At 58.5% G+C, this 13,989-nt stretch overlaps 1 protein-coding gene across 1 annotated transcript; it reads right to left on the bottom strand.

Annotated features, from left to right (window-relative positions):
- Positions 1 to 4,038: 4,038 nt before the first annotated feature.
- Positions 4,039 to 13,954, bottom strand: ATF6B (activating transcription factor 6 beta). The gene is made up of 15 exons (XM_025192944.1): positions 13,761 to 13,954; positions 13,427 to 13,508; positions 12,434 to 12,549; positions 12,206 to 12,347; positions 11,608 to 11,772; positions 11,304 to 11,479; positions 10,861 to 11,046; positions 7,981 to 8,072; positions 7,317 to 7,481; positions 7,128 to 7,235; positions 6,290 to 6,377; positions 6,024 to 6,094; positions 5,802 to 5,913; positions 5,445 to 5,529; positions 4,039 to 5,061 (listed from the first exon to the last, which is right to left on the bottom strand). The coding sequence occupies exons 2-15, from the start codon at positions 13,482 to 13,484 to the stop codon at positions 4,814 to 4,816; spliced, it is 1,812 nt and encodes a 603-aa protein (XP_025048729.1). The 5' UTR covers positions 13,485 to 13,508; positions 13,761 to 13,954; the 3' UTR covers positions 4,039 to 4,813.
- Positions 13,955 to 13,989: the final 35 nt, after the last annotated feature.

The following is a 13,989-nucleotide window of genomic DNA, read 5'->3' as shown; positions in this document are numbered from 1 at the left end:
TACATCCCCTCCCCTCCCCTTCCAGGCAGCCCCACCCCCAGCCCATAGCCCCACCTCCTCCAGCAAGCCCTGCCCCATCCTTGTAACTCCAGCCAGCCTTGCCAGCCCTATAGCTCCACCCACTCCAGCCAACCACGCCCACCTCCCCATGGCCCCGCCCACCTGCTCATATTTCTCCAGCTCCCCCAGCTTGTGGTGGGGGAAGGGGTTAACAGTGCCCCTCACTCCCAACTGTGGCAGGGCACTGTTGGTGCCTGCCATTTTAAGAGTGGAGCCAAGCAGGCAGCAGGTCCTTGGCTGTAGCAGCCACTTTAGGTCTTCCGTCAAGAGCAGTTCACTGCTGGCAGGCCAGGCAGTAACATCACCTGGCTGCAAGGCTGCATGCAACACCCTGGAGGCAAAGGCAGGAGCTGTAGGGGATGGTCAGGAGGCTCCTGGTCCTGGGCATGACCGAAGCCGGCCCCCTGCCGGTGGTGGGTGGCCTGGTGGGGCTCTCAGTGGTGCGGGAGCCCCCAGGAAAGGCCAGTTACCACGCTGGTGAAAGGCAGGTCAGGGTGCCTTAACCCCAGCCCTCACCTTTAGGTGGGTCAGGTAACATTGGAGGTATTTGGGGCCAGGCACAGCTGTGGCCACCTGATCCCACTGGGGACAGAAGCCCCGTGGCCCCAGTGAGGGGGAAACCAGAGGGCTGGGAGCCCAGCACGTGCAAATCTGTATACAGTTGCCCTGGAAGGGCCATGGCAAGCTTAGATCCAGTCAGATAATTGGCTGGCCACTACCCCAGTGAGGGGCGTGGGAGAGGCCCAAAAGACGGTATGTCTGCCACCCAAGGTATGAGCTAGCTAAAGCCTGTGGCCCAAGGGGCCTGCTCCAGGAGGGAGCAAAGCGGAATGAGTTGTCAAGGGGTGAAAGACACCCTGTGAGAGGGGGTGGAGTGTGAGAGGAGGGCGGTATGAAAGTGTGCGTGAGCCCTGACAATGAGGCCTAAGCTTGGTCCAGCTGCAGGCTCGGAGCAGAGTGGCATCTAGAGGCCATCTGCAATGCTTGGGCTGCGATGTAGGGGAGGAACAGAGCCACAGAGAGCGTCCCCTGGCATCGGGGCAAGAATGGGCATCCTCCCGCCTTAATTAAGAACAAGGCAGGACAGGTGGGTGGCGCGCCCAAAGGCAGGTGGGGAAACTAGCACTGTGGCTAGTTGGGGAGCCCCACTATGCCACACTGACCCACAGCCTCTGTCCCCCCAGCCCAGCCAGTGCCCCTCACTCCCCCCCTTCAGTCCCCCAGGTCCCAGAAGAGCAGCTGAGACCAGGCACAACTCACTGCAGGGATGGAATGGGGGTAGGGGGCTCCCAGGCCAGATCAGCTGAGCCCAGAGCATCCGAGAGCAGGCACAGCTCATTGTACTGATGGGAAACCCTCCCCTCCCCCCACCCAGGCTGGAGAGGCTGAGACTGGATGCAACTCATTGCAGCGATGGGGGAAGAACCCCAGGCCAGAGCAATAGAGCCCACTACAGCCAAGTCTGGGCACAACTCGTTGCAGTGATAGAGGCTTCCCAGGCCGGAGCCGTGGAGCTGGGAGCAGCTGACCACAACTCCCTGCACTGATGGGAAAATCTCCCTCCCCACCACCACCCAGGCCAGAGTAGTGGAAACCAGAGGGGCTGAAAGGGAAACCACAGGCAGGGCAATCAAGCGCAGAGGGAGCAAACCCGGGACCTCCCCCAGGCCTGAGCAGCCGAGCCCAGAGTTGCTGAGGCCGAACAAAGCTCACTGCAGCCATGGGGGACCCCCATATGCCAGAGCAGCTGAGACCAGGCCCAACTCACCACAGCAGTGCAGCCTCCCTTCCCCTGACCAGGCAAGAGCAAGTGATCCCAGAGGGGTAGAAACTGGATGTAACTCACTGCACCCCACACGTGCATACACACCCAGGCCTGATTAACTGAGCCCAGAGCAGCTGAGATCAGGCGCAACTTGCTACAGCGATGGGAAATCCTCCGCTATCCCCACACCCAGACCAGACCAGCCAAGCCCAGAAGGGTTGAGACTGGGCACAACTCACTGCAGCGGTAGAGGAGCCTCCCCCGTCCAGGTCAGAGCAATCATTCCCAGAGCAGCCGAGACCAGGCAGAACTCACTTCAGCTGTGACAGGAATCTTCAGGCCAGAGCAATCGAATCTTAAACAGCTGAGACCAAACACAACTCACTGCAGCAACAGGAGGACCTCTCCCCTCCCCAGGATGAGAGTGCCTGAGCCCAGGCAGGTTCACTGCAGCCATGAGGCCTCCAGGCCAAAACAATCAAGCTCGGAGCAGCTGACATGGGGCACAATTTGCTGCAACCATGGTGGGGACCCCCAGGCCAAAGCAATCAAGCCCTGAGCCGCTGAGACTGGGCGCAAATCACAGCAGCAATGAAAGTATCTTCCACCACCTCCCGCCGAACAATTGAGCCCATGGCTGAGCCTGGGCACAACTCTCTGCAGCAATGGGGGAACCTTCCCCTCCCCCCCACGCCAAAGCACCTGAGCCCAGAGTGACTGAGCCCATGCATAACTGGTTGCTGCGATGGGGGGGTAGACGGACTCTCAGGCCACAGCAACAGAGCCCAGAGCAGCTGACACCAGACACAACTCACTGCAGTGATGGGGGTGGGAGCTCTCAGCCAGAGTAGCTGAGCCCAGAGCCTGTCACAACTCACTGGATGCAAGGAGGAAGGGGACACTCCCAGGACAAAATAACTGAGCCTGGAGTACAAGTCACTGCAGCCATGCGGGGCCTCCAGGCCACTGCAACTGAGCCCAGAGCAGCTGAGACTGGACACAGCTCCCTGCAGCAGTGGGGAAACGGCTCCCCACTCAGACCAGAGCAACTGAGCTCAGAGTGGCAGAACCCAGGCACAACTCTCTGCAGTGAGGGGGGGGGGGGGGGGACTCCCAGGCCACAGTAACTGAGCCCAGAGCACCCAAGACCCAGCACAACTCGCTGCAGCTGATGTGAGACGCCCAGTAGGGCTGTGTGAAATTTCACCAGCAGTTTCATTTCGGTGCTGTTTCAACACGTTTCGAGCTTGAAACAGCAAAATTGAAACAGAGAGCTTTGAAAGGGCATCAAAATGAAAGGAGGCAAGTTGAAACGTTCCAACATTTTTTAAATGTTTCGAGTTTTGAAGCTCAAGCTGGGTTTACCTGCAGGGAAACAGAAACTAAAGGAGAGGGGGAAGAGCAGAGGAAGGCGTGTTCTCGTTATTGACAATGTAGCTGGCCAGTGACTGTCCTGACGTCTCTTCCACTCCCAGTGCTCTGGGGGCGGGATGAAAATGCTGCATAAAAGGCAGCGCTGTTTGACCTGCCCTGCTCTCCGCCTTGGGGTCAGTTACTGAGCTGCGTGTTCCAGTTTTGCCTGTCAGCAGCCAGAGGTGCACGGCCCCAAAACACAGACTGCCCCTGCACCAATCTCCTTGACAGCTGGCAGACTTCATGGCCTCAGCAGGGGCTAGCATGCCCACAGTTTTGACCCCGCTAGCTTAACATGTACATGTGACATGAGTTTTGCTTTCAAGACTTTGAGGTGCCGCTTCCTTGAACCCCCTACACCTATCTCCTTGACACTTGGCAGGCTTCATACCCTCAGTAGGGGCTACCATTCCTAAAAGTTTCATCCAAATCAGGCCAGAAATAACGAAGTTATAGGCTGTTTTGAGCTTCCCCATTATAGCCTACGGGTGAAATGTCGAAACAGCAAAACTGTTTCGATGAAACGAAACAGAACAGCAGTTTCAAATCGAAACAAAATGAAACACTGTTCCACCGAAAGGCAAGTCAAAACGGAACGGTGCCGTTTCTCACAGCCCTAGTGCCCAATAAAGCAATCACAGCCAATAGGGCAACAATGTCTGCTTTGGTGGAAGAGTCCTGGGTACCTGGGTTCTCTGGGAGGGGAGCTGGGCCTGGAGGGGGAGAGCAGCGAATGCTGGGAGCCTGGATACCTGGGTTCTGCCTCCCTCACCCCCTCCCAATAATAAAAGGGCCCGAGGGCAAGGATCACACTCAACTTTATTTCTCCATATAAAAACAGACCAGGGATGGGGCTGGGCAGGTGGGGCCTGAGGCCTGGCCCCCATCACAGGCCCCCCCTTGTAGCTGGGAGGGCAGGACTGTGAAGGGGCAGAGCTGCCATAAAAAGGGGGTGGGGCTTAATGCCCTGGGCAGCCCCCATAGGAAGTGGGTAGCCCCATGACCTCACCCCCTCACCTTGTAAGGCTGAGGGCGGGGCTAAGTGCTAATAGGAGGAGCTGGGAGGCATGTGGCCACACCACAAGGAAGGGGCTGAGTACCCCAGGAAGTGAAGTCACCCAGAACCACCACTTCTTCCCACAGGAAATGGTGGGTGAAGCTAAGAGGGTGGGGCTTGGCTGGGGAAGTGGGTCTAAGAAAAGGGGGTGTGATCTCACCCAAGGAGGCCAGTCAGAGGCAGCAGCAGCAGCAGCTTTGGTGAGTGGACAGGGCTTGTGACCTCACCAAAGGGGGCATGGTTGAGCTAGCCAGGGGAAGGGCTAGGCTGAATGGATGGCACCAGAGGGGGTGTGGCCAAACAAGGGGGGGGACAGAATGGGCAGGGTATGGAGGGGCATGATCTCACTGGGGGACGTGGCTTGGCCTGACACAGGCAAATCCTGGAATTATTCCATTTCAAGGCAGGGGACAGCCAGCTCCCAATTGGCCGACACCCCCCTCCAGGGGGTCCCCCCCCACAGGAGGGTGCAGGGCTTCCAAAGGAGGCAGGGCTACCCCAAACAACAGGAGCTGGGGCTAACCGTCACCATAGCCGCTGAGGTAGAGGGGGCGGGGGGGCCGGCGGGCAGGGCGAGGAGCCCCACGGGGGGGCCGGGCACCCACCGAGGACGCCTGAGTCCCGTTGTCCGAGGGGGCAGGGGCCTGGGGTCGGCGCAGGGAAGGTGGCACCGTGGAGCTCTTGATGTGGATGACGCGTGTGTCCATGACCTCGCAGTCAATCTGCATCATGACCTCGTAGTCCCGCCCTGCACGGTATACACTCTCTGCCGGGCAGATGGACAGGTGGTGTTACCACAGTGACCGGACCTGGCTGGCTATGGGGGAGGGATACAACAGCCCCACCCCCTGAGATCAGCTGGCTCTGGGGTAGGGCCAGGGCTGGGTAGAACAGGGTCTCCCCCAGAGATGTGGCTGGCTCTGCAGTGGGGACAAAGGATTCCCTCCCCCAAACTCCCCCCTCAGATGTGGCTGACTCTGGGGAGGGGTATAACAGGGCCCCCCCTGTCCTGAATGCCCCCCAAGATACAGCTGACTCGGAGGAGGGAAGAGCTGGGTGTAACAGGGGCAGGAGTTGCAGCTGGCTCTGGCAAGGGAAGAGCTGGGTGTAACAGGGACAGAAGCTACAGCTGGCTCTGAGGGGCCATACCATTGAGGGCCATGGCAGGCATGAGCAGTGACATCTTGGGCCGCGAGGTCTTGTTGTGGCTGATAGCTGGGAGGAGAAGGTGGTCCTGGGGGAGTGGACAGACATGAGGACCCAGGTGAGACAGATGGACAGGCAGCGCCCACCGCTGCCTCCATGGGCCCAGGAAGGAGCCCCTTGCTGGGCCTGCTGCCTGCCCCAACCCCCACACCCCATAGACCACGCCCTCCACCCTGAGCACAGCACCTCATGCTGGACCCATCCCCTAGTGTCCCTCCAGTCCCAGGGAGGGCACCTGTAAGCGCCCCCCTCCATCCTGGGCTGGCACCCCCTTTTGGCCCTGCCCCCCGCCACACTCACCCGGCGGAAGGAGACAACATAGAAGGTGTCCTCACGCCGGTCAATGGCATCCAGGAAGTCATACTGCCCCCGCCCAGGACGCTGGTACACCTGCAGCTGGCTCAGTGCCGCCCTATAGCCGCCACAGGCAGAGGGGAAGGATGGACATCAGTGAGACCCTGATCCAGGTCCAATCCTGAGGGGATAGAGCCTGCCATCCTAGGTGGGGCGGCAGGCACTCACCTCTCGGGGTGCCTGGGGGCACTGGCTGGGACGTAGCGAGATGAACTGGGCTCTGGGCGGGCAGGCGATGGCTGGGGGAGGGGGAAAGGGAGGCAGTTAGTGATGGAGGTCAGGATTGTGCCTCACTTAGCACCACTGCTCCCCTAGATAGGCCATAGAGGACTATGGGTAACCCCATGGGCCAGCAAAGCAGCCTTGGTGCCTAGCCCCACCCTCCCTTGTGGCTCCACCCACTTCCCAGTGCACCCCCCCAAGACCCTGCTCACCTGGCGGCCCGGGGTCTCACGGGCCTGCAGGGGTTTCCTCCGGTTGATCTGGTGGCGCCTGACCCAGCCACTAAGCTCATCAGCCAGCCTGCAGGAAGGGGAAATGAGGAGCTAGAGCCACAGCCACCCTAGGGCATGCTGAAAGACACCAAGGCCAGCCCTGGGGGATGCTGGGATACTTCCCAGACAAGGAAGGGGCTGGAATTGCACCCATGGGGATATTAATGCCCCCACCCCGGGGGATTCTGGGATATGTTACCCATGATCCCTTGGCCTTACTCTCAATCCCTTGAGGCCCAGGGCATGCTAGAATGTTGCCCTCCATCCCTTAGGAACTGGGATTACCCTAACACAGAAATTAATGTCCCCCACCCCAAGAATCCTGGGATACGTTACCTATGATCCCTGGCAACCAGAGGCCTGGGGCATGCTGGGCTACATTATGCACAATTCCTCTGGGCCTTAGCCTGTCTTGACAAATATTAATGGCTCCCACCAAGCACTCTCATGTAAGTTACCCATAATCACTTTCAGCTCAAGGCACAGGGCATGCTGGGATACATCACCCACTAACCCTCATGGACATGACTGCTAGCTTGCCCACTGTGGGCAACCCAATACAATTTGGGGATATCCCCCCTCTAGTCCTGCCCCCCTGGGGCTGGGACAGCCCAGGGCATTGCTGGATATGTCTCCTACCCCCAACTCCTCCCACCCAGGCCAATTCAATACTGGGGCGCAAAGCCTTCTGGGATGCACCCCCTGTAGTCCTACCCCGACCAGGGCTGCAGGATCCTGAGGCATCGTGGGATACAACCCCGCCAACCCTGTCCACTACCTGAGCGACTCCGTGCGGTTGAACTGGCGGCAGTCAGAGGCCAGAAAGAACTTGTCCAGGTCCCGCAGCATCAGGTCCTTCATCCCCGACAAGGGACCTGTCAGGTTCCTGGTGGGAGGGGGAGGTCAGAGGTCACCCTCAGGCTCCGTGAGGGGAGCAGGGGGGCACAATGGTGGGGAGGGCATGTACCTGAAGGGGGCCTGGGCTAGGCCAGGAGGGGGCAGGTCAGGCTGTGGTGCCAGCGTGGGCTCCACTGGGACCTCCTGGCCCACCTCCAGCAGGTGCCGGCGGCTGGGTCCTGGCTCCACGGCCTCCCCCGGCGGCTCCAGGTCTCCTGGGCGCTGCTCACTGATGCTGTGGGGAGGGTGGGAGGATGAAGGCAGCACCCAGAAGATGTTAGGATTCGGTACCCACAATCCCTTGTGAGTGTGGGACTTCTGCTGGCTGTGCCTGCTAAGAGGGCACCCAGGGGGATGCTGGGACTTCCCCTGCTGGCCATGCTAAGAAAACAATTCCCAAGGCATTCTGGGATACATTGCCCACAATCCATTGCCACTGCTGCCCAACTGCGGGGCAGCTCCCAGAGGATGCTGGGATATATTACCCACAATCTTTTTTCAGTAGTAACCATGTCCTTGGGAGCTTAGAGTCCACTCCCAGAGAATACTGGGATACGTTACCCACAATCATTTGGAAGTGCCAAGCAGGTCCATGGGAGTTGAAGGGACCTCCCACAAGATGCTGGGATACATTACCCACAATTCTTTGCCAGCAGCAACCACATACATAGCAGCTGAGGGACAGCTTTTAGAGGATGCTGGGATACATTACCCACAATCTTCCAGGATCTCACCTTATGGGCCCAAAGTTGAAAGCAATGAAGAGCAGCACGACCATAATGCAGACGACTTTCCGGTTCCCTGAGCCAAACTTCAGCTCCATGTTCTGGAGGGGAGACTGGTTCAGAATGGTACAATCCCTGCTCTCCCCGCACATAGGAATCAATTAGCCAGCCCCGCATAATGGTACATTCCAGCAGACCTCTCACCCCATCATCCTGATGGCGCAGCCCACCAACTCCCCCCATAAGGATGCCATAACTGTACTCCACCCCCACACACACAAAATGATACAGCTCCCCCTTCATAATGGTAGGTGCTTCATGCTAGACTCTTTCATTATGAGCCATGGGGCAGGGGGGGGGGGGGGGGGGGGGTGGAAGAGTGCTTTTATGCCTGGAATGCTCCATCGCAGTGGTGGGCAAAATGTGGCCCATCAGGCTGTTCTATCCGGCCCACAGGGCCCCTAAAAATTTAGAAAATAAATATTTATCCGCCCCTGGCTCCCTGTCATGCAGCCCTCAATGGCTTGCCAAAACTCAGTAAGTGGCCCTCTGCCTGCAATAATTGCCCACCCCTGTGAGAAGGAAGCACAGTATTATCTCTTCCCTGCTCGTGTTGATAGCACAATGGGACATCCTGCTGAAATGGCACCCCCATTGCAATGGAACTTCCCAGCAAAACACCATTTCTGCAACACCCCCATAAATACTGAAATGGAACATTCCACTAAGCCTTTGTTTGGCTTGTAGCGGGCCGATGGGATCCATTTTTTCCATTATAATGCTTATGGGGAGGTCAGGATGATAGTTCCAACAAATTAAATGTATGTATTCTTTCCCCCTTTCCCACATGCATGAGTGGGGGGGGGGGGGAAATACAATGGACTATCCCTGAATGAGATGCAACCCCCCCATCCTAATGGAATGATCCAGTAAGAGGCAACTCCCAGTCGTCACAATGGACCATTCCCAAGAAAGAACCTCCAAACCCCCTACAATGGGTCTAATGGTAGGGCCCAGCAGACTTGCACTGCCCTCCTGCAAGGATCATAATAGTGCAGCCCAGGAAGAGACTTAGCATGCTCCCACACAATGGTGTATCCCATAATACAACCTGCCACCCCAATACAGTGGGTGTAATAGTACCTCCCAGCAGACTTATATCAGCCCCCCACCAGGATTGTAATGGTACAACCCAACAATAGATCTACCATCCCCCTCACATATGCAGACAATGGTACATCCCATACTGCAATCTATACAGTGGATCTAATGGTAGCTTCCAGCACTTACATCACTCCCCCTGCTAGGGTCATAATTGTACAACCCAGGAAGAGATCTACCACCCCCACACACATACTATGGTGTATCCCATAATACAACCTGTCACCCCCCCCACACACACACAGAGAGTAGATGTAATGGTACATTCCAGCACTTATACTTCCTCCCCACCTTGCAAGGATCGTGGGAGTACAGCCCTAAAAGACAGGTACCATCCCTCCCCCAAAAAGTTTCCTCCCCCTCTACATGGACCATAATGGACCACCCCAAGATCTAAAGCACCCCCCCAGCTCATAATGAACTAGTCCAGCAGGAAGCACCTACCACTGTGATTGGGAGACTGGGAAATTTAGTGAAGAATGTACCATTACAACAAAGTAATGGGGGGAAGCCTGCGGGCTTCCTCTTGGGATGTACTATTATGATGGAAAGGTACCTGTTTGCTCTTGGGACATACCACACAGAGGCAACTGGGGGGAGCCTCCTGCCCACTGCTCATGTACCATTCTCCCCCCCCATGGGATGAACCACTCCGATCCAATATAAGGGGGTGACTACTTGCTACTGGGATACACCACTGTGGCTACACTGGGGGGAGCCAAGAATCTTTATCTCCTACTGGAAAACACCAATATAGAACCCACTGGGGAGGGAGGGTGGAAGCCTGATGGAACACAACACTGTGACTCAAAAAGGTGGGGGGGGGGGAAATGGACTGTACCACTACAAGTAAAAGGTTCCAGTTTGCTCATGGCATGTACCACTACCCCCAAAACAAGAGGAGCAATTTATTTCCCAATGGACTGTACTACTATAGCCCCCACATGCACGAAGGAACACCTGCTTGCTGCTGGCAGGTACCAATGCAACCCTGCAAAGAGGGGGGAAGTCCCCTTTTCCATGAAGCACACCACTAAAACCTCCAAGAGGTGAATTTTGGTACTACAACAGAAGGTACCATTATGCTTCCAGCTGGATTGTACCATCCCAGCAGCCACATAAAGGCTCCAGCTTGCCTATTACACACACCACTATTTGCAAAACAGTGGGAGAGCCATTTCCCTTTGGGCTGTACAACTATAGTCCCCTGCTTGCTGCTGGCAGCTACCTTTGTAACCCCACAGGAAGAGCAGGGGCTCACAGAAGGTACCACTAGGACCTCACAAAGAGGGGACTGTTGATGCTACAATGGAAGATACCATTAGGCTGCACACAGAAATTACTCCTGGCCAGAATGTACCACAGTGTAGCCCCACAGAGGTGATCCCAGCTTGCAATGATGTGTCACTATCCCCACAACAGGGGGAAGGTATCAATTTCCCTTTGGGCTGTACCACTATGGCCCCTACCTGAAGGGGGGAATCCTTGCCTGCAGCTAGCATGTACCATTATGACACCCTAAGGGGGGGGGGGTCACAGAAGGTACCAATACAACCTCACCGGGTGGGGTTTGGTTACCAATGAAAACAACTATGATGCTGCAAACACAGTATGAGTGGTCATGGCTGGGGCGTACCATTCTGCCTCACAGAAGGGGAATTTGAGGCAGCCCTCCAAATACTGGGGTGCCCCTGCCCCTACCACCCTCTCCCAAGCTGAGGCAATTACCTCGCTGAGCACACCGTCCAGACGGCGGCGGAGGACAGCATTCTCCCGCCGCAGGCGCTCGTTCTCGGCCAAGGCCTCATGCAGCCGGGCCTCCAGGCCCTGCAGGTACTCCTTCTTCTTGCGGCGCGACTGGCAGGCTGACTCCCGGTTCTTGATCATGCGCTGTTGCCGCTTCAGCACCTTCATCTGCAGGCGATGGGGGAGTGAGGGGCGCTGGCATAGCTAGGAGTCTGCAGGTCAGGAGTGAGGGGCACGGATAGGGTTAAGGGATGCAGACTGGGAGTAAGGAGCACTCTGCAAAGCCTGGGGAGGACAGGGGCTGCAGGTAAGGAGTGAGGGACACCAGTGGAACTTGGGAGTTGTGGGTCAGAAGTGAGGGGCAGGGTTGGGGGGGGGAAGGAGCACCTTCAGGGCTGGGGCAAGGTAGTGGGGGGGCTACTCACATCAATCTCCTGGGCACAGGACCCCACCTGCCCTGGGGCCGGGACAATGGTCTTGGCCTCGGGCTTGGGGGGCTTCCCTGGGGGCCCCTCAGGCCCTGCTGCCTTCACTTGGAGCAGCCCCGACACCCGCAGGTGCAGCAGCTCAGACGATGAGAGCACGACAGGCGGTGCCGGCACTGTCAGGGGGAGGGGGACAAAGGGGAGCATCAGGACCCTGTAGCCCCCTGACCCCCACCAGAGCTTGGGGGGGGGGGCAGATCCCTGTTCTCCACCCCCATCCCCAGGTGATGCCCCCCCAGGGTACCTGCAATGGTGGGGGGCTGACCATGGGGCAGAGGCTGCAGCAGCAGAGCCTGGCCAGGGGGAGCACTGGGGGGCATGGGCACAGCTGTCACCACCAGGGGCTTGGGCTGCAGGGGTGGCTTCCGGCTCAGCCCCCCCTCAGGCTTGGTTATGGGCACCGGCCGCCCTATGGAAGAGACGATGTTAAACAGAGGAGAGGGGGCCGATTCCCCCCAAAACTCTGCCCCCCCAGCCCCAGCCCTGCAGTTCCTCCCAAACATCCAGCCCCCCTGCGTGCTCTGTACCCAACACCCTGCCCCCAGCCCATCCAGCCATCTGCTACTGCACCCCGCAGCCCTCTGCACCCCACAGACAATGTTCCTGCTGTGGCGCCCCCACTTGCCCCTACCCCCCAGTGTGCCTCCTGGCAGCTTGCCCTGGCCAGCCAGCTCCTATCCCTCCCAGCACCCTAAACATGGGAGCCCCCCACATCTACCTGCACCCCCCTAGACTCCCCCAGCCAGTGTTCCTGCCTCCATATCCCGCCTCAGAGCCCCACGCTAGAAGCCCCCCTGCCAGTCAGCACTCGTGCCCCCGAGACCTCCCCACCCTGCAGGTACCTGGGGTAGCCTGGGCATCTGAAGGGGGCACCAGGCTGATGTGGACAGTGCTGCTGGGGGGGGCGAGGACATCGCCAAGAGCGCAAGGGGGAGTGGGTGGCTGCTCCATCTTTACGCCCAGTGTCTCCGCCAGGGAGGGGGCCTTGTGGGGGAGGCAGAAGAGGGGGACAGGGCTGAGCCAGGGGAGGTGTAGCCTGGGGGGCTGGGAGGCATGGGGGGGGTACCTACCATTGCCAGGGGGTCAGAGGCAGAAGAGAGGCTGGGGGGAGAGGCAGAAGAGAGGCTGGAGGAGTCGGAGCAGTGGGACGAGGCTGGCGAGACAGGCTCCGACTTCACCTGCAAGTCTGGGCAGGCAGAATAGAAACAGTGCCCTGGCATATTCCTCCACCAGCACCCACAAGGCTCAGCCCTGTCATACAAGGCTCACCACCCTCTACCTGGCACCACCCAGCCCCATAACACTCATATATCTCCCTTCCCTGGGCATAGCCAGTGCCTCAGGTCCACCGTGCTCACTGGGCCAGGCCCCGTGGCACCCTAATATGCTTCACCTGGCATGGCCCAGCCCCCTGGCTGGGCTCCATTATGCTGAGTATCCCTCCGCCTGGTGCAGTCTAGGCCCCAGCACTTGGCCCCATAACACCCATGTACCCCTCTGCCAGGTTCCATGGCTCAGCCCTATCATGTACCCCTTATGCCAGTGCCCATGTACCCCTCCCCCTGGTACAATCCAGGCCCAAGGCCACCTCACTCAGGTATCCCTACGCCTGGCACAGCCAATACCCCAGCCCCATCATGTCCACATCTCCCAGCCACTGGCTAAGGCCCATGTATCCCTCCACCTAGCACAGGCAATGTGCTGGTCCCAGCACACCGCCATATTCCTCCACCAGCAGAGTCCAGGCCCCACAGTTCAGCCCCATCCCACCCACATATCCCTCCACCAGGTACAGCCCAGGCCTTAGGGGTCAGCATCACTATGCCCACATATCCCTCCACCTGGGTCAGCCAATCCTCCAAGTATATCATACTAGTGTATCCCTCCACCTGACACAGCCCAGACTGCATGGTTCATCCCTGTCACATCCACATACCCCTCTGCCTGCTCCTGAATACCAAGCCCCTCGAGGGACCTACTCATACCCATATCCCTCCACCCCACCCTGCTCCCCAAGCTGCCCCCCAACTCCTGCAAATCCTCCTCAACACTGCTCCCCTTACCCAGGAAGAGGCTGATGGGTGATGTGTCCCACGGCGGGTCCGGGGGACTGGTGTCCATGTCCAGGCCAAAGGCATCATCAAACTGCAGGGCAAAAGTAGGGGAAGAGTATCAGGGTGAAGAAGGAGTAGCTGCTAAACCTCCCCTCCCCCACAATCTATTGGAGCACAGACACCCCCACAGGGTCCTGGTACATGGGAGGGTGGTTGGGGGGCATCAATATATGACCCCCCCAGGCATGGCAGGGCCCCATGAATGGAGCAACCCCCCCACCCCCATAAGAGGAGGTGGGGAGTCAGGGGAGGGGGATCAGGTTGGGTGGGGGGCAGGACTCACCAGGATACATGGCTCCAGGGAGGGGAAGAGGGCGGCCGGCTCAGCCCCATCATCCAGGCAGCTGTACAAGGGAGCATCTGGGGGGGCAAGAACACAGAGGGGCAAGTATGAGGGGCAGAGACCTCCGTAGGCCACACCCACCTGCCTGCCCAGCTCTGCCCTCCACCTAGGCTGCCCCCCCACCTCTATAGCCCCGCCTCCTTTGTCCCATCCCGGCTCCGCCCCGCCC

This window comes from Alligator sinensis, unplaced genomic scaffold (genome assembly GCF_000455745.1).
Source record: "Alligator sinensis unplaced genomic scaffold, ASM45574v1 scaffold184_1, whole genome shotgun sequence".
NCBI lineage: Eukaryota > Metazoa > Chordata > Crocodylia > Alligatoridae > Alligator > Alligator sinensis.
Note: the sequence above shows the minus strand (reverse complement) of the source record. Positions and strands in the feature narration are given on the sequence as shown.